The 21934-nt window shown below is 60.9% G+C and overlaps 1 protein-coding gene across 1 annotated transcript in view; it reads right to left on the reverse strand.

Annotated features, from left to right (window-relative positions):
- The window catches only part of CASZ1 (castor zinc finger 1), a 51424-nt gene extending 30672 nt beyond the window's left edge, over positions 1 to 20752 (reverse strand). Inside the window, exons 1-2 of the mRNA XM_062193086.1 lie at positions 20671 to 20752; positions 20171 to 20209 (exon numbers count right to left, since the gene is read on the reverse strand). Of these exons, the coding sequence (XP_062049070.1) occupies positions 20171 to 20209; positions 20671 to 20719 (88 nt within the window). The 5' untranslated portion in view covers positions 20720 to 20752. The remainder of the gene's footprint in view (positions 1 to 20170; positions 20210 to 20670) is intronic.
- Between the last annotated feature and the right edge of the window lie 1182 nt (positions 20753 to 21934).

A 21934-nucleotide genomic window follows, 5' to 3' on the forward strand; every position in this document is an offset into this window, starting at 1 on the left:
GCCTCTGCGGGAGCCCAGGGCCCCACAGCCAGCTCTCACTGCCTAAGCAGCCGTGCTTGGCAGGTGGCTTTGGAAGGGGTCTCCTTGGTTCCTCTCCCTCTTGGTGGCCCGGGCTCTGAAACCAAAAGGGACGCAGCTTTTCTCCCTTCTACACGGGAACGGGGGCCAGAGACGACCGGGAGGCTGAGTTGCAGGCCACGGTGACGGGCATGTCCTCCTCGCAGGTCCTCCCTGCTGTACCCCAGGCTGAGCACACCCAGACACAGCGCCTGGCTGGAGAAGGGCGGCCCCCCTGAGACGAGTGATCTGCCACCCTGCAGAGAAGCAGAGGCCGTGACGCTAGGGCGGGTGTCCGGGGTGTCCTTCTCCACGTGGCCGCAGAACTGCCCCAGCGTTTTCCCCCAGTGGGTGCAGCTGGGTATCCACATAGCCTGGACATGCCCACCCCCCAGCCCTAGAAGGCCCCACTAGCTGAGCCACACCACGGACGGGAACAGAGGAAGCTGCTCCTGGCATCCTCTAGGTCCACAGGGTGGACGCAGGTGAGGCGGCCGGCCGGGTGCAGGGCTGGGGCGGGGGTGGGGGGTGGAGACCTGCCCAGGCCCACCTCCCCTCCCGGCTCGCCTGTGCTCACCCGCTCGCCTGCCCGCTGCATCTCCCCATGAACTCTATTTCTCTTTCCTCTCTGAAAACAACTGAGCTGTAAATACTGTTTAACCTTCTCCCCCCCTCCCCTCCCAACACCCCCTCCCCTCCGCACTATAAAAACACAAATATGCCATAACTCAGCCGGCCCGGCCGCCCAGCCTCCAACATGCCCCGCGCCCGGGCCTCTCAGGAAGGTCATTACAAACGACTTTCCGATTCACTGCTCCTGAAATAATTTTGTGTATTAAAACCTGAATCTGCACTTTCTGGGGCCGAAAGCCTCGCTTAATTATGGCGGGTGTCCTTGGGACGGACAGTGATCCTTCACTCGCCAGCCCGCGCGCCAGCCCTCCGCCCGCCAGCCCGCCCCCCTCCCCGGGCCCAATCTGTTTTCAAAGTGTGTCTGTCCTTTATTAAATTGTTTTCTTTTCCACATTATCAGTTGCCATGGAGACCTCATCTCTCGGATTATTTGAATTTCATTATATCTATTGATTTGGGAGCATTTCATCTTTTTTATTGTTTTTCTGTCAATTTTCAGAACGAATAACCATCTAATTTGCGTCAGAGCTGATTATGTTTGTCCCTCAATAGAGGTCGGCAGCTGCGCTGGGGAAACAAATCAATGAGAAACCATCATAAAACTCCCCACTCCGGTCTCCAGGATGTGTGGGTGACATTCCACGCCTGCGAGAGACACACTCATCAGCTCCAACTTCAGCTACGGCGGCGGCCGCTCCGCTCCGCGTCCGCCTCCTTTGGCCTTAATATTTAATTTCGCGATTTGGGGCATTATTAGTGGTGTTTTTATTAGTGCGTGTGCCCGTGAGTGTTTGGTGGTGGGCTGGCCATTTCATTAATTTGTGGGTGAGGCAGGGAAACCCCGGAGGAGGGCAGGGCAGACGGCATCGGGGGTGCGGCGGGAAGTGGAGGACGGGGTTGGGGGGGAAGCGGCGAGGAGGGGATGGGAGCCTGGGGACCGGGAGGGCCCTGCGGACAGGCTGGAAAAGGGGGGACCAACCGAAGGGGAGGAAAAGAGGGAATTCAAATTGCTTACTTTGTTGGTTTTTTTTAAATAATTTATGCAATTTTAAGCATTTATGTATAAATTTTTTAATAAGCCACCCTGGAGCAGGATGGCCATTAACATCGCAACGTCCTTCTGTCCAATGGGCTGGCGGAGAGGATCAATTTCTGAGAGTACTTTCCCTTTTTTATGACATGATAAAATGCTTTTAAAGCAACTTACACAAATATGGAAATTTTTTCTTTTTTTTTTTTCTGTCCCCTCTCCCTTCCCCTAACAGCCTTCTTATTCACCAGGGAGGGGGGGGTGTGCGTACATACACACACACACACACACATTTGCACTCACGCGCTCTCCCCTCCTGGGGAGGGGGCCGAGGGGCTGGCAAGGAGACAGCCCCAGTTCTAACTGGAACCGGCCGCCTGTCCTTCTAACAAGGGCATAAACTTTCATTACCCATGCACGCAGTCAAAGACAATTTAGGGAAACGCGCTGCTCAGAAAAGGAAAACCTCAGCGATTCGTGGCCCACACCGCCACCACCATCTGGGGGCTCTTCCTCCAGCCCCAGGGCACCTGGGCCCTGGCCCTCCAGCCTTGGCCAGCAGGAGGCGGTGGGGGGAGGTAGAGCGGGGCAGCTTCCGGGTTGTGCCCTCAGTGGGAAGCAGCCTGAAGTGGGACAGGAGCCCAGACAGATAGCAAGGGTCTCCCTTCTTGGCTACGCTGGACCAGGCTGGCCCTGGACAGGGACTGGCCCTCCCCTGATGCCCCTTCCATAACCCCAACCAGGTGAGGGTCCCAGAGCTCCTTCATGTTTGCATCCCAGTCACCAGAACCCAGCACAAGTCCCCTGTGTGGATGGATGGACAGACAGATGGACGGAGCAAAGATCAAGAAGGGAAAAAGGCCCTAAGGTGACCTGAGGGTTCGACAGGAGTCCCAGACACTGGGGCAAGATGCCCTCCCCAGGACCCCTACTCTGGAAACAGGTCTGGGGCAGAAGCACCTCTGGGTGCAGAGCCAGTGGCGTCAGCCACCATCACCCCCACCTGGGCTGAGCCCTGGAGTTTCTTGGAGATGAAGGCGGGCCTGTGAGGAAGGCGGCAAACGGTCCAGTCCCCAGACCCTGGGTGACCCTGACCTCACCTTCTAGCTCCTTTCACCCGAGGGTGGGCCCTGCCTGAGCCCCTCCCTGCCCTGCTGCCGTGGGACAGCGTCCAGCTCTCTGAGCTCACATCAGGGCACTGGGCTTCAGCCACTTCCGAGTGGGACAAAGCGACACTAGAGACTGGTCCCTCTCAGGAGCCACAGGAGTCTTCTGTCCTAGGCCTCAATGTCCTCATCTGTCACGCAGCGCGCTGAAGGGACGACATGGGGCCGTGTCTGGCACGTGGAGCCTGCCACGCTGCTCGGCGGTGGCTGTAGGCAGAGTCGCCGTGCACTTTGGCACAGAGGCCAGTGCCACACTGCCTGCCTCTGCCAGGAACCAGAGGCTTGTCCTGTGCCTGCTGCCCGCTCAGTCCCTCAAAGCCCAACTTTCTTCTTGGGTCCTCACCTGCCAGGCCTCCAGGTCCAGGCCCTTCCACCTGACCACTGGGCCACCCAGTCCTTGGACCCTCTGTTTTGGCCAGGCTACCCCCAAACCCTTGTGGGGACGTGAGGAGAGCGCCCACCCTTCCGCCTTTTCTTTGCTCAGATCCCCCCCAACTGTCATTAAAATAACAAGTTTCTGTTACAATCTAAACATTCCCACATCGCATAAAGGGTTATATTACACCCGAGTCACTCCCGGCCTGTGTTTGCACAGAAAAGCTCACGGCAGGTCCCCCCTCCTGACGAAGTGACTTATTAAAGTTTAAACAGTAATTAACAGAACAATAAAAATAAAGGGATGTTTGGGGAGTCATAGCGCACACAGGGTTTTTGGCAGTGCCAGCAGTTTTTCAGTGCCCTGCGCTGGCAGCAAAATGCGACTATGAAGCCAGGGGGACGGAGCATGGGGCCAGGGCTGGGCCAGGGAGACTTCAGGCCTGAGGGTGAGAAGCCAAGAGGCCAGGCTGCAGAGGAGGGATGAAGGGCCCAGGGCAGCAGGGTGGGCATGCTGTGGGCAGACGAAAAGGTCCTACCGGCAGGGGACCCACTGGGCCTGGGGTGGCAAGGCCTCCTGAGGCTGGGAGGGGCCATGGTGGAGCCCAGCTTGGCCCCGGGCACTTCCGGGAGCCCTGCCTCGGTCACAGCCAGCCAACTCCAGCACAGATCTGGCTGGGGGAGGTCTCAGTTCCTCCAGCCCCGAGGGCATTGTAAGACCATGTAGAATGATGCCTAGGGCTGCCCCCTACCCCCTAGCCACTGTGGGCTTCTCTCCCTCCTCCCCCAGCTCCTGGGGCCAGGGTACCCTGATAACTCTCTGGAAGCCACTGATCTCTCTTAGGCATAAGTAAGGACTCGGGGGAAAGGCCTTCCACTTTGGCTCTGGGCGGGGGGCACCAGAGGACTAATGGAAGCACCCATCGGCAGGGCCAGACAGGCCCCACTGGACAAGTCCTCACTGCCCAGGTTCATAGGAGCTGGGCCTGCAGGTCAAAGCCAGAGTTAAGCCAGCTGTCCTCAGAAACCTGGCTACAGGCGAGGGCAGAGAGACACAGGTCAGAGTGCCTGGTGCTTCTTCCTCAAAGCCTTACAGGCTGAGGGTGAAGGCAGAGCAGGAACCCCCAGCAGCCACCATGTGTATCTCAGGGGAAGGCGAACCTAGGACACCAGGGCACTGCAGGGCTGGCGTTGACCTACGGGCCGCTGAGCCACCTTGCTTGTCCTTCCTCTCTAAGGGGAACCACTGTAGGCCAGAAGTCTCTCCTCACCACCTAGGATTAGCTCCAAAAACTGATTTCTCAGCAGAGCACAGCCCTACCCACTCTGGACCACACAGGTTCCTCCTACCAGGATACAGGGCCAATTCAGAGACACCAGGAGAACCGTGAGTAGGCCTCTCCACCTGCTGCTGTGCCTCAGTGTGCCAACCTGCCCAGGCCTGCCTCTGTTGGGGCGCCTGCCATCAGCAGCCTCGAGCCAGCAGCAAGCTGGGAAACAAGCCCCTGGCCCTGGGAGAGCAGCCCTCCTGGGCCCCGGCAGAGGCTCCCAGGCTGGTCTTCCACATTCTAGAGGCATGGGCCAGTGGGATTCACACATGGAGGTGAAAGGCTGGGCTGGGCTGGAGGCCCGCTCTCACCTCCTGTCGCTGGGGGCTGGATCCTGGGCAGCTGGTGGGCACAAAGGGCAGGGACCTTGGCTCTCGTTAGGCCCCTCTGGTGCCCAGTCACCTCATTGCCTCTCATCAAGGCCCCTGTGGACACGGCCAGCAGGGGAGTGCAGGGCCCCGAAGACAGAGGTGCTTGTCCTGAGCCCTGCATTATAGCTAGTAGCGTCTCTTCCCATCTCTCCTGGGCACAGCTGCTTGGGGCTCCAACCCCCACAGACAAAACTGACCATGGTGAGGGAAGAGTGGAAGGTCAGGGCAGTGGGAACTCAGAAGGGGCAGGCGACGCTGCGCCAGCCTCCAGCTGCTCTGCTCAGAGCTGGGCGGGGGAGCTGGGCTGAAGGAGGCGGACTGAGTCACCGGCTCCAAAGCCAGGTTGGCAGGGGTGCCCTCAGGGGCTGGAAGCAAGGCAGGGAGAGTCTAGGTGGCACTAAGGAGGGCGGGTGGGGACACAGCCCTTCTAACGCATATGCTCTAAGGTGGGTGAGCAGAGAGCCAGGTCTCACGCTCGGGATGAAGGGACAGCTACCAGGGTGGAGGCTGTCGTAGATCGGCGCAGAACTTCAGAGCTGGAAAAGGCCCGAGGCCTGAGAGCTCTAGAGGCTTTGGGGAGGACCACAGTCGCTCATGGCCCGGGAGCTCACGTTGCTGCACATTCCACATTCAAGGGGAACTTCCCAGGGTCTTGGAGATGGCTCCAGGGCCCTGAGGCCCCAGATACCACGGGTTCCCTACTGGGGAATGCTTGAGCCACATGCTGGTCTTCCTGGGCAAGGACCCCAAAGAGCCCTGAATCAGCACCCCCTGCTACAGGGTCTGGAGGATGGGAGGGCAAGTGGAGGCTGGTTCTGTGGCCTAGCTCAGCCACCAAACATGGATGGGACATTGTGGGCAAGAGGGGAGGTCCTCTTCTTGCAGGGCCTGAGACCACCCCACCCCCCCAACCTTGTGAGCACGTGATGAAGGGGAACCAGGGCAAGAACAGTTCTGGGATTAGAGGAAGGGCCTAGGACGTGGGGGCCCCGGGTGAAGAAGAGCCCAGGAGAGGTGGTAGAGAGGGCGGCAGGTGGCAGAGGGCACTGTGGACGACACGCCACCTGCCCTCCCTATAGCCCATCTCCACAATCCCCTTGCTAAGGCCAACGACGACATGAGGGGACTAATTTAGGAGTATTTTTAAAACTGTGGCCCTGGTGGAGGGGTTTAGCATTTGTCAGCCATCTGGAATAAGGAATTACAGTCACCTCCCTAATCCTATATTCCCTAAACCCTAAAGCTGGTTACAGTGTGAGGAACAGGCAGCAGGTGGGTGGGGTGGGGGGTCTGCTCCAGAAAGGGACAAAGCCCAGGGAGGTGCCCATGCCCCTCCCCCCCAGAGGGTGCCTGGGGCCAGGCCAGGGGCAGGAGAGCCAGCGTCCTCGGTGCCCACTCAGCTCCCCCACCCGCTCACGCACACTCACTCCCTGGGCCGCGCCGGCTCGCGCAGGGGCCGTCAGGTAAATTAGATCTGAAAGCTGACAATTTCTGACCATATTTCCTTGATTATTTCAAACAAATGCACAGCAGCCGCTGTAAGGAGATTAAAGTGACATAAACGTCCCGAGTGGGAGGGGGAGGGCAGAGGATTCAGGTCACCCCCATCCGTCCCCCGCCTGACAGACGCTATATCGCTATCCAATCCAATAAAAAATCCCCCCCTTTTGCTTTAATTAATTTTACAGCTAGCTTGCTTAATTACTTTCAATCAAAATCCTCCTGCCATCGCAAAATTAGAGATGGTTGAGCTCCATTAGCCTAAATTCTTCATTTCCATATAGAAAAGAGGCTGTCTGCAGAGCCAGCCCAGGCCCCTGGCAGGACAGCCGCCCGTCTGCCCACCCGCTGCCAGCCAGCCCACTCCGGCTTCTGCTCACTGGCCATCTTCGGCCTGTGCATGTCCCCTCAGCCTCCTCTACCACAGCTCCCTGGGCTGAGAGGAGCTGGGGTCCAGGTGGGGTCCACCCCTCGGCCCCTCCGCTCTTCCCTGAGATTCACCAGCTGAGCCAAGGGGCAAGGGGAGATGTGGCACTCTAGACCAGGGCCAGCAGCTGCTGGTGAAAGGAACAGCTGACTCTGGGACCCCTCTCCCCCCAAGGGGTTCCTGCTGCTTTCTGGACACAGCCTAGTCCTCTGGCCGGCCAATGCCAGGTCAGAGAGGTACCCTGGGCCCTCTGCAGAGCACAGCTCCCAGCAGGGCAGGAACACTGTCAGGTCCCAGTCAAACAGAGCTCTGCCCCCAACGTCACCCAGGGTTCCCTCCGCTGAGTCCTGTTGGAGCAATGAAGCAGCCCCCACAGACTCTGGCGTTCTGGGGACCCCACGTGGGCCCCCAACCCCCACCCCAGAGCCCTGGTTCCCAGCCTGCAGCAGCTGCTTCTCCACCCCCAGTGTGGGTTGGGTGGGTAGGGAGTCCTGGCTCTGTCCACATCCTGTGCCTGCACTGGCTCTCCACCTGCCTCACCCTCACAACCCCCAACCCCAACTCCGGAAGCTCCACTTCAGGTTTTCCACGCTACAGCCCCGAGTGCCACCACAGGGTCCAGCCCAACCTGGGCTCCAGCTGCTTAAGGATCTGCAACAGGATGTAGGGATTACAGTAAAACCTGGCTCCGGATCTCCAGGGGCAGCAGGCCAAGTCCTGGCGCCGGGACTCCCCATACCTCTCCTGTGTGCGCACCTCCCTCCCAGGCCATGTCTGGCAGAAAGGCTGGGCTGGGATGGAAGTGGAGGGAAAGGGGAGTTAGGGTCCCACATGAAGTCCAGGGCTGAAGTCTGTCCCGGACCCTTGGTGGTGCTCTCAGCACAGGAAGGCAACCTGACCTCGGCCAGAGGTAGGGTGGCCCAGGCCTGCCAGTCGAAAAAGGCTGGCAGGCAGAAAGCAGCTCTTGAAAGCCTGGGAAGGCCTAGGGCTGCCCCATGGCCACGGCTGATCTAGGCTGGGGTATGAGCCGAGTTCAGGATGGTGAGGACCTGAAGCTGGCCCTCTGGGGCCTGTCTTCATGGACACCAGGGACTCCTGGGTCAGTCTGCCGACTCCTTGCTGGTCTTGGTCTGTGGGTTAACTCAAGTCCCTCTGGTCTGGCCGGGTTTCGCAGCTGTATCCTGAACGCCACTGGCTCTGCCCCTCTGGCCCTCTCCGGGAGCTGAGAGTCTAACGGGGAGCCAGCACCAAGCGTTTCACACAGCACTGAGAGCAGAGGGCAGACAGCTGCGGTTCAGGAAGGAGGCCTGGAGCCTCCCTCTGCTGAGCCCTGAGGTCCGCTGGTGAAGAGGGAAAGGAGGGGAGGCCAGGCCGGAGGTGAGAGGACCCCAGCCGGGCTCCTCCAGTCACCGTGCAGCTTCTCTTCTGCCCCTCACCAGCAGAGGGGGACTAGGAGGTGGGGCCGCATTCTCCCTGAACTAGAGCAGGGCTGAGCCTGTCCCAGTGTGTGCCTCACGGCCACGCGTGGCCCAGGTGGGTCAAGGTAGAAGGGCGGCTGGGAGAGCAAGAGACCACAGGGCAGAGCTCCCGTGAGGAGGCACAGCACAGAGGCTAGCCCGCTGCAGCCTCTCCCCTTCCTGCCTCCCGGGCTGGACATGCTGCCCCTTCGACTCAGGGCTCGGCTCACCCTCCTCCTACACATCCCGCGCGGGTCCCGGTGGACAATGTCGCTTCTTTGGAAAGCCCCCTGGGCTCTCATGGCACTCTGCTCCTCTACGCCCTGGTACTTTCTGTAGTAATTTGTTTCACGACCCCTCTACCTCACCGGACTTGCAAGATCCATGGGATGGGATGGGACCACCGCTGCTGCTCAGTGTCCAATAAATATTTACAGAACGGGTACCAAAAACGAAGTGCTTCTCAAGTTCATTGGAGTAGAGCTGGGATGCAGGGGTGTGCCTGACTTCTGCACCCATACCTGCTCCCCGCCCACCCCTGAGCGCTAGGAACTCTGAGGTGTTCTAGGACAAGGGCTCCCTGGCTGGGGCCCCCTCCCCGGGACTCTTGCCCTCTTGAGCCCCAGGCTCACCTCCAAATGCCCTTCACAAGGCTCTGCCCAGAGAACAAAAGAGTGCCCAGTTGTCCCAGGGAGAGGAACAACTGTTACCAGCCAATCCCTTTCTGAACAAATCCAGCAACTGTTTGTGCTGAAGTGTTACTCTCGCCCTCCACCCCCTGTCCCCATCCCAAAAAGGAGAAAAGGGGATTGGAAAAAAAAAAAAAAAAAGATGGGGGAAAAAATCCCACACCAAGTCCCACGATCTCCCTACACCCGCTCCCAAGTCTGTCTGGAAATGTTACGGACACAAAGAGGACACAGCGACAGCCACCTGCTGTCCAGACAACTGGGACAGCCGCAGCTCGGGGAGAGGCTGTGAGATCAGAACCCAAAAAAAGGAAATGAGAGTAAGGATGGAGGGGAGGTGGGGGTGGAAGGTTGGGGGGCAACAGTCAGATCAAAGAGGGAGAGAAGTAGGGGCCAGCGCCCACCTGGAAGTGTGGGTGCAGAGGGCCTGCGGCTGAGGGGAAGAGTGAGCCCCCAAGACTCCTGGAAGCCAGGCTCAAGGGGAGGCAGGAGGTTGGTGTGGGGCCGTGGATATGGACAGTGGGGAGCGGGGAGTGACGGAGGGAGAGCGAAGTTGACTGGGGAAGAGGAGCGAGGTCTATTAAAAACCTCTCAGTGCATAACACAAAATGTCAGGGTTTATAGCTTCATTCTTGGCTTTGCTGGGACTGAGAACCCTGAACAGAAATGTCACCGCTTGTCATGTTTAATCACCTGCTGTTTGTTAACACCTTCCCTGCAAGGAGCCTGTCTCAATCTGCCCCTGGGCCCCCGAGGGACCCGGAAACAGAAAACATCCCCGTCTCCTTCTCTGGGTTCTCGGCCCCACGGAGGGCCCACGAGGGACAGGCTCCACTCTCGTACCATCGGAAGGCCTCCTGAGGAGCCCCAAAGTGACCCAGGCCAGGGACAGCGACCCCTCGCAGTCCTACCAGGGCGGACACCTCACGAAGGCGTGCTTGGAGTGGCTGGGCTTTCCAGGTCTGTCTGTCCACTCCCCTCCCGGGAAGAGAAGAACACAGGAGGGTCTGTGTGGATCCCCGCAGCCTGGAATTCACCAACCTGCCTGCTTGAACAGCAGCCGCCACCTGACATCCAACAGTGGAACCTCGCCTTCCCGTTCCCGTCTGTGGCTCCGGCTTGGCTCTCTCTCTAAGCGTGCTTCCCTGGTTGTTTAGACTAGGAGCTCACAGCCCTAGTGCCCCATAACTCCTTCCCCCAGCCTGGAGAGCTGCAGCAGGGCCACTCAGCAGCCCAAGTCCTCTTGAGAACACGCGGCTGTCCCCCATCTCTGATGCCACGACATGGTCTACACTGAGAAGCTGTGCCCTCTGTTGGATTTCTCCCCAGCCGAGACCCAGGCAGGATCGGTATAGCCCCTGGGCTGACACGCACTTGGGGTAGCCACCTGCAAGGCGCCAAGTTTTACATCCTGTGCCATTCCCAAGAGAGGCGCTGGTATCAATGGGGGCAGGGGGAATCCCGGTGCCTGGGCTGAGCTGAAAAGGTCTCCCAGTGAAGGGGGGGGGGGTGAGGGATGGGGAGGAATGTCCCCACCTCCCCTTCCAGCAAGGTCTCCGCTCACAGGAACACATCCAACAAACAGGCACAGGCGAGCCTGTCTCCCAGGAGCGTGCCCGCTCATTTAGACGTGCTTCCGGAAGTGCCTTGCGTCCACTCTGCCTGCACCCATCTGACCACACACAGCCCCGGCAACCCTTCCCTGCAGGCCACAGGGAGCGCCCCTTCCTCAGGAGATGAACCATAATGGGCGCTTTAGAGGAGGCCTTGGCATCAACGGGCGCACTTTCTCCTGGACAGAAGGCCGAGGGATGTGCTTGTGGTCACGGGCGGGACATGCGTGGGGTGCCAAGGGCACGTGGGCAGTGAGGAAGCATTCAGCCCGGCCACTGAGAACCGTCCTCAGGGAAGCCTGCTCTCCTGCGAGGGAGGGCTCACTCCATGCCCGTCTGCATCTGGGAGCAACCTGGGCAGCGCCTCTGAGCCTCGCGCATCCCCACGACTGGGGGACCAGCCCTTGTCTTTCTCCGAGGGGAAGAATGTTAGGTATGCTGGCTGCTGACTTTCAGGAGGAGGGTGCCGGGCAAAATCCTGGAGGGGGGCTCTTGTCAGGAGGCCCCACCCCGACGGTGACCCTCCCCCCACAGAGGGCTGAGTAATAAAGGGGTGGGGTCACAGCTGCAAGCCCCTCTGCAGCCCCCTCAGTCTCCAGGCAGTGCCCTGCTGTGCCTAGGGAGGCGTGGGCACACCCGCTGGAGCACACAGGCACCCGGCTGAACGCAGCTCTCAGAGCGTGCCCTGGGGAGTGTGGGGTGGCGCTAGGTGGAGCCCGCTCTGTCACCCATGCTGGATAGAGAGGCGTGCGGTTCAGTAGGCGCCTACACGCTCCAGGACCTGAGGGAGGGACCATGTAGAGCGCCCCATCCTCCGGCCTCCAAAGGGAACTGACCAATGGTCCAATCGGCCTGGCACTGGTGGGATTCACAGGATGTGGGTCTTCCCAGTCCTGGGCAGAGTGGAGCAGTCAGTCTCCCTACGGCGGGGTCATGTGCTACCGAAGGCACAGTTTGGACTATTGGAGGTTCTGCCCGGACTCTTAACTGGCACCTGCTCTGGAGGTCCCTCTGTCTCAGGTGACCGGCGCAACATCACAGGAGGTCAGGCCTGGGCTCTCCCACCTGGGGTTTGAAACCCTGGTCCTATCAGACAGGGAATATGTCCTCCCCACTCCACTCAGTGGACCATGCTGGAGCCCGAGAGGAACCCAGAAGCAGACCTGGCTCGAGGGCTAGGTTCAGGAGCCTCCAGGTCTAGCACTGTGTTGCCTGAGACCCCTGGGTTTATCGGTTGAGCACGGCCTCCCAGCCAGGCCCCCTGGTATAATCCTTTCATTAATTTACTATTAGATGGGAAATTACTCCTCACCCAGGAATATAAGTTTTCATCTTATTTTAAGTTAGATTCTTAAAGCAATTACCAAGGCATCTGGCGATGAAGTCACCGCTGTGGCCGGGCCCTGGAGGGGAGAAGGGCAGCCCTGAGGCTGCACAGGCCCCTGGCTCTGGGCCCGAGGGGCGCCTGGGGAGAACTGGGAGCCCCTACGCACCTGTCCTGGGTCCTGGGAGGGAAGTGGGGGGCACCCGGTAATCTCTGATATTTGCTGTTTGTGGAAAAACTTCTCTCCAGCACCACCTGCCCCATGAACCCACTGGTGACAGTTGCTGAAAAGCCTCCGCAGCTGGTGCCGCGGGAGCATTTTCTATTTTTAATTGTTTGATCGGAATATTAACTCATCTAGGCCCGCTCCCCAGACACATTTCCCAGCCAAAGGGTTTCCCCATTTCCCATGCCTTCTCTTTCTCGCTCCCCCTCTCAAGTCAGAAACAAACTTTGAAATTAATAACTGGAGATGGAGACCTCTGAGCTCACAGGGATCATAGCATGGGAGTAAGAGAGAGAGAGAGTATCCGGCACAGGCCCCGGGGCTGGCCTCGGCCTCTGTTCTCTCGGGCCCAGGCCCTGCCACTCCCACCTGACCCCACTTTTGCCATGTGCAGGGACATCTCACAATTCTGCTGGCCCCTCCTACCTACTCTCCCCGCTCGCCAACCTCAAGGGCAGAGCAGAGGATGGGGGACCCCCAGGAAGGGCGAGGGGGGTCACTAGGAGGTTGGCGTTCACTCTTGGGCTCGGTGAGAGGCTTCTGTTTCAGCGTCTCTGTTGCCAAGAGGAAAAGGCGCCCGTAGGAGACAGGGCCGGCACCTCCCCTGTGGGCAACACCCAGGGCTCCCAGCCGGTCCACCAATGGGCTGGCCGCACAACCCAGCCTGAGCGCCTCCTCACTGGAGCCTGAGAACCCTGAGGCCTTCCCAGGAAAGGGTCCCCACCCTGCCCAGGGGCCGGGTGGCCTTATCCCTCCGCTCCCTCCTGTCCTTGGCCCCCACTGCTGTGCTCTTCCCTCTCAAGGTCACGGACCCGTCCGCGTCAGGAATATTTACTCACCAGACTGGCCCTGTTAGCGGTGCTCACCACAAATATGCTTTCTGATAAAGTTGGCAGAAAAAATTCTAGAGCTCAAAACAATGTCGGAAACCATCTCCCACCCCCACCCGGTGAGGCCCACGACCGGCCCTGGGGGAGCTCTTGTCACTCTGCGGCTCACCTTGCGCCTTCCTGCCTTACCTCCCAACATACAGCCTGTTGCCCAGGGGACCAAGGGCCCTGACGGCCTAAGCAGAGTGCTGGGACTTGGGGAGCAGTCCCCTTGTGGCCTCGAGAGGACAAGGCGGGCCACCTCTTACCTCGGCCGCTCCCTGGACCGTCTCACCTCACTGGGCCCCCTCCCCCGCCCAGCCTCCCTCTGCGCACATGGGCTTTAATGTTTTTATTACCTGTTTGACTCGCTGCCTTATTGCTTCTCCCCTTAATGGGGCCGTAACCGTGGAAACGAGGAATAAACGGCCACCAGAAAATGAGATGATTAAACAGGTCACCCTGGCAAAACAAACTCAGGCAAGGAACCTCTGGGCTGGGGAGGGTAGGCTTTCCCTCCCCCATCCATGGCCAGAAGGCCTGGACCAGGTCAGGACTACACTTGTCTGTCCCTGCAAGGACTGGGGCAGATGCTGCAGGGCGCCCCCTACTGGCGGTGGAGTGTCTAGTCAATCTTTCCATGAAGCCTGGGCTGCAGGGGTGTCAGTAGTCTGGAGGGAGGTAAGGGTCACAGCCACGGAGAAGCAGCCCTTCTTCCAGGAGTCCGTCCCTGCTAGCCTCTTGCCTTCTCACTGCCTGGTTCCTCCAGCCTCCTGTTCTCGGCCAACACGTGTCCCCTTAATTTGCGGAGAACGCTCGATAAGAAAAGGCCAGCACAGGCTAACGCCCAACTCTGGAGGTTCCCTCTGGGAATCTGGAGCCACAGAATTTGTCCATTTCCCTCCATCCCCTCCCTGCAAAGCCAGGCTGCACCCTGGCCTCCGCCCAGGAGATGAGGGAGGGCCCTCTTGGCTTTAGGAAGTGGTCTCTGCAGCCAAGCGTGTGTGGCACTGACGGAGCCTACGGGGCCAGAACTGCCAGAGGGACCGAGGGCAGGCGTGTGGGATGTTCCAAGAACAGGTCCCACAGCCAGCTCAGAAGCAGCCCAATACCACGCCACCAGTCAGAGGTCCAAAGCCTGCAACTTGGGCTCTTTCTGGCCTGGCTCCCTATACAGGGTCTGCCAGCTGGAAGGGTCCTGGGCCAGAGAGGATGGACACACTGCCCTGAGAGGCCCACACCACCCACTGGCCACTGCCCTCCAGCCCCCTCCTGGCAGCAGGCTGCCCTCACACTCCAGGCTCTCCCAGCCCCAAACCATGGCCATGTGGGACCTCCAACCAGCCACACCGCTCCTATCTGTATCCATGGGTCCCTTTGCCCCGTCACGTCAGGCCTCATCTCAGCCCCTCTCCTTCCTGGAAAGCTCTCCTTCTCTAGAAAGCTCTCCAGGAGCTAAAACCCAGGTCCCAAGAGAACCGGCCAACATTTCCTGCCTTTCTCCTTCTGCCCCCAGTCAGAAGAAGCACATCAGTCAATCAATTCCACCAGCACTTACAGTGGGAAGGCCTGAGCCCCAGCCCTGTTCCAAGCCCAGGGAGGAGATGTCAACACAGCAGCTAATGGTCATGTCTAATGGTCACCATTAGGAGCAGTGGCAGCAGAAGAAAACAAAGTCCCTGGCCATGGCTTCCTGGGGACCAGGACACATGAGTGCTGCCCTGTACTCCAAAGTCATGGGCAGAACCAGAGCCTCAGAGCAGCAGGCCCCCGGCCAGCCTCTTATCTCTTATCTCTTTCCAGGGCCAACTGGGTGTGAGGCTGGAAGGAGGGCCGAGGGGGAGGGCAAGACAGGTAAGCAGAAAGGGCCTGCTCCAGGAGCTGGGTAGCCTGGGCGAAAAAGGCAGAAAAATGCGGTTGCACAATGGTCAGAGCTCTGTTCTCAGAGGGGTAAGGAGGACAAGGTGAAGGAGGACAGGGCAGGTGGCGTCTAGAAGGCGTGGGAGGTGGAGGAGACGTCCCAGAGGGCCACTCCTTTCCAAAGCTCCCTGGTCCGAGAGAAGAGCGCACACACTGCCACCCTGGGGACACTGAGCAGGCTTTATACCCCAGTGCCACTGTGAGCTGCCCTTGGATCGGCAGCCTCAGCACCTGCCTGGGGCCCTTCCTGCTGATGGTCGGAGGTGGACGAGAGCCGGAGCGCTGGGCACTGGGCCACCAGGTTGCAGCCTTTCACAAGCCATCCCAGGGAAGCGTCTGCGACTCTGTACCCAGGCCACCGACCCTCTTCCTGCTCGTCATCCCTAGGATTCTCCTGCTCCTCCCGGCCCAGTGACTCCGGCCAGGTGCTGCTTGCCCCAGCGACCACCCGGCGGTCATCTGCACAGGGCCACTCCTTCCTTCTGGGAGGAGGAGGAAGAGGCAATGGAGGGCACAGCGACCAGGGTGGTCAAGGTTTAAAGCCAGCTCAGGGAGGACAGTGCGAAAGGACAAGCCTGGAGGCCTGGGACGGCGTGGAGAACTGGCCTGCGCCCTCTCAGAATGGTGGGCCAGCCAGAGCAGGCTGGGAACACACCGCTAACCTGGCAGGGGCCAGGGAGGAGAGGAGGCTGGGCCAGGAGCCTTCCCCAGCCCCACCCCATCCCCTGCCCGGGCAGTGGGCAGGGACTCGAGCCAGGGGCAGCGGCTTTAATGAGGAGATGCTACTGCCGTGACTCAGCCCTCCAAAGGTGCCTCCATTTATTTTATTTTTCCATCGTAAAAATGCGAGCTGCAACTCGGCCAGTGCCCTGGCTGTGGGGGATGGGGATTATCCCTGAGGAAGGCTAGAGAGACGTCTCACCCTGCCCACCCTCTGCCCCGTGTCCGTCTTGGAGAGGAGAGTGGATGGGTCCCCTGGCTGGTCCCCACCAGGGGCACGGGGCCCAGACCTGCCCTTGCTGCCCCTGCCTCCTGTTAGAGACGGGTGGTTACGCCGGGCCTCTCATGCTGGGTTTTGCTCTGACATCTGACAACCAGTGGCTCGGGGGCCACTTCACAGCCCAGCGCTGCCTGTCTCAAACATTTTCTATCACAGCGGAGGCCCACATGTGTACTTTTCACCTTGTTCACTTCCCTCCAAGACTGCCGCACGGAACAAAATCAAGTTGGGAGCCAGCGAGTCAAAGACCTTAAAGGTCATCTGATGGCCAGGCCTCTCCAAATGTCCCTGCCGGGTGGCCAGCCAACCTCTGTTTGAATGGTACCAGGAAACTCACGGTTTCCGAGACGGCCTATTCTGTCCTTAGCTCTGACAGCTCCTTCCTGCCAAGATGGCACCAGTGCACCTAACCCCCACAGCAGCAGACTGGCCAAACCGGTGCCCAACCTGACTGCAGGGGCTGGCCCCAGCTTAGACTGGTTGAGTGGGTGTATCTGGCCAAGTATAGGCTGGAGGAAGGAAAATTGAGGGCAAGCTGCTGTACCCCAAACCGGCAGGGGACCACTTCCTCCAGAAACAGCTCAAGACCCTTCTCAATTCCCAGTGCATGCTGGGTTGAGGGCGAAACCAGAGCTAGCAAGGTTCCTAGAAACCTCTGCTCTCCGCAGAGCACTGGCCTTGAACCAGTGGCTCAACGTAGTTCTGGGAGTCTGGAGGTAGCCTGACAGAGAGGACCCTGGGGCGGAGAGGGGGAAGCCCTGGGGTCAGATACCACCACCTGGAAGAAGTCGGCAGCCTTGTTTCTCTTGTGCACCCTCAAAGCGTGTGCTTGTTGGGTGACTCCACCCCGAGAACCCTGCTAACACGGCTCCGCAGCTCAGCTTCCTGGTCTCCCCACAGCTGGAACCTGGGGTGTGAGGCAGCGAGGGGTCTGCCTGCTGGCCTGCAGTCTTGGCAGAGGGAGAAGCAAGCCCGGCTCGCTGCGTGGCACCGATTTCTCCATAGCATGGCTGCTGCCACTCAGCCCCTGGCCGTGGGGTCTCTGACCACCCCTCTGAACCTGCCCACTTACTCCTTTGGCCCTGTACCTGGCCCAGTCTACCCTGGATCATCTGCTGGGCCGCTCTAGCCTGGGACGGCCCCTCCCCTTCTTCTCAAGCTCCCCCTAGGGAGACAGGGACAATTACAACCAGATCCCCACGATCAAGGACAAGTTCTTCCTCAAAGCTCTCCTGTCGTCTCACAGCCACTTCCACACCCGCTTCCAGCCATGTTCGGGGCCTAGCAGTCAGCCTTTGGGGGGGCGGGCTAATCCTGGGGAGCTTCCCAACTGCGGGATGGATTTACCTGCTCTGAAAGCGTCCTCCCTCCTCCCCTCCCCCGCCCCCGCTCCCTCCCCTAGGGAAATCACTCTAAAAGGGCCTAATGGAACTATGTCCTCCTCTCTTCCTTCCCTCCCTCCCTCTCTCTCTCCTTTTTTTTTTTTTTATTAGCATTTGTGGAATTTATTCCCAAACTCTCCTAATCTTCCGTACACAACCATTTGATTTGCATAACCCAACCCCCTCTCATAAAAACTGGCTGCTAGTTTAATTAAAAAATGTAAATTTGCTGTCATCTCGGGGCCTGGTGAATTAGGACGACATCGGCATTTTTTATTGCTAAAGACGTCCAGATTGATCCAGCCCTTGGCTGAACTATGGTGGGGGGAAAGGGGTCCACGTGGCCCCTAAGGGTCTCAAGGTCCTGCTGTCCCCTCCTGAGAAGCCGCTGAATTACTTATGACTGGAGCATCTCAGGACCTCAGCGCACTGGGGCCAGCAGGATGTTAACCCGCGATCCGGTGCCTGTTGGGTTTCTGGTGCTGGCAACCCTTTGGGGCCTGCATCTCCAGCCTTGTGCTGTGCCACAGAGGCCCTCAGCTGAAGCTAACCGTGCTGGCGCCAAAGGAAGAGAGACCCTCGCAGGCCAGAGGCCTGGCCCGGCCTGGCCCTGGCAGTGTCCCCTGTACGGCCAAAGGAGATGCACCTGCGTCCTGAAGATGAGTGTGCGCAGGCGCAGAGACAGGCTCAGCGGGAATCCGAGTCCCTGTCTGCTTCCCTTTTTGTGTGAAGTGGGGAAAAGTGCTTTTCTTCTGAAGTTCTGAGATTAATTAAGTGAAACTTCCAACTTCAAAGAAGAGGTGGAGATAGTATCACCGGATGACTCCTCCGGGAAACTGAACGCTGACACCTTGGGCCTCCTCTCCCGGAGCGGCCACAGGCCTGGGTCCCGGCGGGAGCGCCCAGCTCCAGCGGTAGGAGGGACCGGCTGACCTCACAGGCCCTTCTGGCCTCTAGGAAAAGTTTCCAGAGCCTGTCCCTGGAGAGCTAGGCGAAGCGAGCGTCCCTCAGACTCAGGAGGGAGGCCACACGGGGCTCTGTCACCCACCTCTTGCAGGCCCCAGAGGCCCGTGCTCCAGAGGGGACCCCCACTGAAGAAGGGCTCTGGACTGGTGCCCCACTGCCGACAGGGAGTGCCCGGCTGGGGGACGGCAGGAGGATGGGCGTCACCTCCAGCTGGCACCAGGCTAGCAGGAGGAAGATGAGGAGGGCCCGCCAGCCAGCTGAGTAATGCCTCGGCCCAAGTGCCCGCCCACAAGCAGAGGCTGCCAGCGCCAGGTAGAGGGGGCGGTGCTGGAGCTCCCAGCCCAGCTCTAAGGCCTGCTCCTCACCTGGGATGGGTGGGGGCCCTGTTTCTGAAGAAAGGGGGTGGGGCCTGAAAGGGAGGTGATGAGACACCTGATGAGAGGTGGGGGCGGGCTGGTTCTCTGTGGGAGTTCAAGGCAGGGAGGGGCAGGGTGGCAGCGGTGGCCTTAGACGCCTTCGACACTTTGCCCAGCAGGGGGCGTCACCCCCTTCCTGGACACAGGTCCTGAGGCCCTCCAGACCACCCATCAGTCAAGATCACACCTGGTGGGACAGTGTGAAACACTGTCCACGACCCCTCCTCCGCAACATGCAGCCCCTGCTTGAAGCTGGCCTCCATGCCACCCACCCTGGGTCCCCCAGAGCCGTCTCCCGCCTTCCTGCCTCCTCCCCTCTGCACTCAGGTCAAATGCCAGCTCCTGGGTCCCTAGGGGCGATGCTGTGAACTTGGCCCTATTCTAAACAACAGCCCTAACAGCACCCTTGCCACCTCTCCTATAAACGAAACAGAAAGGTTCAGAGAGCAGACTCAATCAAAGATCAACTTGTTTATTTCTTTTCAAACACGTAGGGAGGAGACAACTGCTTTTGTCCACATAGGACCTGGGGGGTCAGTGGACACGGCCCACCGAGAGCCTCGAGAACTTGGGGGGCAAACCTCACTCAGGCTGGGAGCCCACACGGGAAGGGGAGAGGAACAGTAGGATTAGACGAGAACCAATGGAACACCCAAATCCGGGATAAACCACCCCAGGCCGGCACCGAGCTATCGGGCGCCCGGCCTGGTCCTACCACGAGGCAGGCCCCAGGCCCACCTGCCTAACTTTTAGTAGTGCGGCCCATCACCACCGTCGGCGTGGGGAGACGAGGAGACGAGTCCTGGGCCCCTCACTTTGAACTGATAACAGCGCCTCAGCCCACAGCTCTCAGGTGAAAAACACTCATTAGCCGTAATAAGCAGCTTGATCATCCGACACAGCCTTGTCCCAAATAAATTAAATTCCTTTACCTTGAGACAGTCGCCCCGAAACCAGACTAACCACCTTTCCCAACAGGACGCTGCTTTCAAAAACTAAACCACCCCCCACTAAAAAAATAAAAACACACACCCCACAGCCAGACGCAGGGAGATCCTGGCCGAGACACACACACACACACACACACCAGAAAACACACGGAGCCATGCCCCAAAACACGGAGAACGACAACAAAAAAACCCTCAAAAACCCCCTGGGCGCTCTCGGCGGGCGCCCCCGGCCCCGGCCCTCTCGCAATGACAGGCCCCGGTTAGTCACCGGCCCGAGCCGGGAACACGCCACCGCGGCCCGGGTCGCGCGCGGCCCCGACCCCCGACCCCCGCCGCCGCCGCCGCCCCGGCCCCGGCCCCGGCCCCGGCCCCGGCCCCGGCCGCTACCTCATTGGGCTAAAAATAAGAACTTCCGTAAAAGAACCGAAAGAAAAGCGAAAGAGCCTGCCCGGGGCTCCCACCGGCCCGTACCTGTTCCGAGATCCATGCTCCTCTCCTTGGTCCCAAACTCTTCGAGGAACGCCGCAGGAAGAGAGCGAGCGAGACAGGGAGGGGGGGGAGAAAACAACAATCTGTTCAGTCTGTCGCGGCCCCCGGCCCCCGGCCGCCGCCCCCCACCCCCGCCCCGGCAGCACGGACCCGGCCCGGGGCTGCGAGGCCGCGCAGGGCCCGGGGCGGCGGGCGGCGGGCGGCGGGCGAGGGCGGCGGGCGAAAGTTTCCCCGGGCGCCTCGCTCGCTCGCTCGCTCGCTCGCTCGCTTCTCACGCTCCGGCGCCGCACGCCGCTCCCGACTTTTCTTCAACTCAAACAGAAACTCTAGGTGGCCGCGGCCGCCCCCCGGCCCGGCCTGGGGGGCAGCGGGGGCCGCACCGGGCCGGGGGGGGGGGGCCGCGAGAGGCCTCCAGGGGCGCCCCCGGCCCGCCCCGCGCCCCGCGGCCCCCCGGCCTCCCCCGCCCCGCCGCCGGTACTCACCATCGTCGGAGAGTCGAAAGCCGAATTCACTTAAATAATCAACTTTCATAATACTTAATTAATGCCTAATTGCAACTGATTACTCCCCGAATAACAAGTTGTTTTAAAACCCTGATGTCATTGCTCCTGACGGTAACACTCGGGCTAACAGTTTGGCAGGAGGGAGCGGCCCGGGCGCTGCCAGGCGCCGCGGTGATTGGCAGGGCGGCCGCGGCGCCGCCTCCTCGGCCGGGCCCGCGCCGGCTCCCGGCAGGTGAAAGAGCAGAGCGCGCCCGCCCGCCCGCGCGCGCCGCCGCCGCCGCCGCCGCCTCGCTGAGGCGCTGAGGCGCTGAGGTGAATGGGCTCGCGCACGCGCGCGCCCTCAGCGCTCCGGCCCCGCGGGCTCCGCGGTGCCCCAGACCTCGGACTGGGAGCGCAGGGAGGCGGGCGCTCGGCGCTCGGGGCCGGGCGGCGGAGGGGAGGCGGTGCGGGGCGGGCGGCCGGGGCGCGTGCACGCGCGCTCGCGCGCTCCACGCCGCCGCGCGGTCCGACGGCCGCCGCCGCCGCCGCCGCCGCGCGCGCCCGCCCGCCGCCCCGCGCGGCCGCGCAAACTTTTCCGCGCGCGGGCGCAGGTGTGAGGCGTCTCGGGGCCGCGCGTGCCCGTGCTCCCGGCCGCGCGACTCGGCGCTCCCGGGGTGGCCGAAGCAGGGTTTTGTTTTCCCCCCGGAAACCCGGATCCTCCCGTTTTGTTCGAGTTGGAGGAAGAAAGGCGTCGCAGGCGGCGGGGCGGGGTGTGTCGGGCCGCCGGCCCGCGGGGACACTCGCCGCGCTTGCTGCCCCGCACCTGGGCCCTGGCGCTCTGCGCACCCTCCGCGCGCCTCCCGGCGGCACAGCCCCCGGCCCCTGCCTCGCAGCGGAGCCCCCGCCCCGGCCCTGCCCACCGCCCCGGCTCTGCCCACCCCTGGGGCCATCCCCCTCCCTGGACATCGCCAGCGACAGGCACCGCCCCCTGCACGGTCTGGTCACCTGCCCCCCCATCCCGGCCAGCCCGTGGCCGGACCCCTCACGCTGTCCCCTCCGTGCTCCTCCTTTGCTCCCAGAGAAAGCGGCAGGTGTCCCGGCCACGGCCCCCCCACAGTCCCCCACGGCCGTATATGCAGATATTCCTGAAATGCTGGTGGCCGAGCTGCCCACTGGGCTCGGAGAAGCTCAAGGAAAGAGGCGGCTGGCCGCGCACGCAGTGCCCCGGGCACGTTTGCTCAGGGAGGACCTGGCTCCCCACTGT

The sequence above is a fragment of the Lepus europaeus genome, chromosome 5 (assembly GCF_033115175.1).
Source record: "Lepus europaeus isolate LE1 chromosome 5, mLepTim1.pri, whole genome shotgun sequence".
Taxonomy (NCBI): Eukaryota; Metazoa; Chordata; class Mammalia; order Lagomorpha; family Leporidae; genus Lepus; species Lepus europaeus.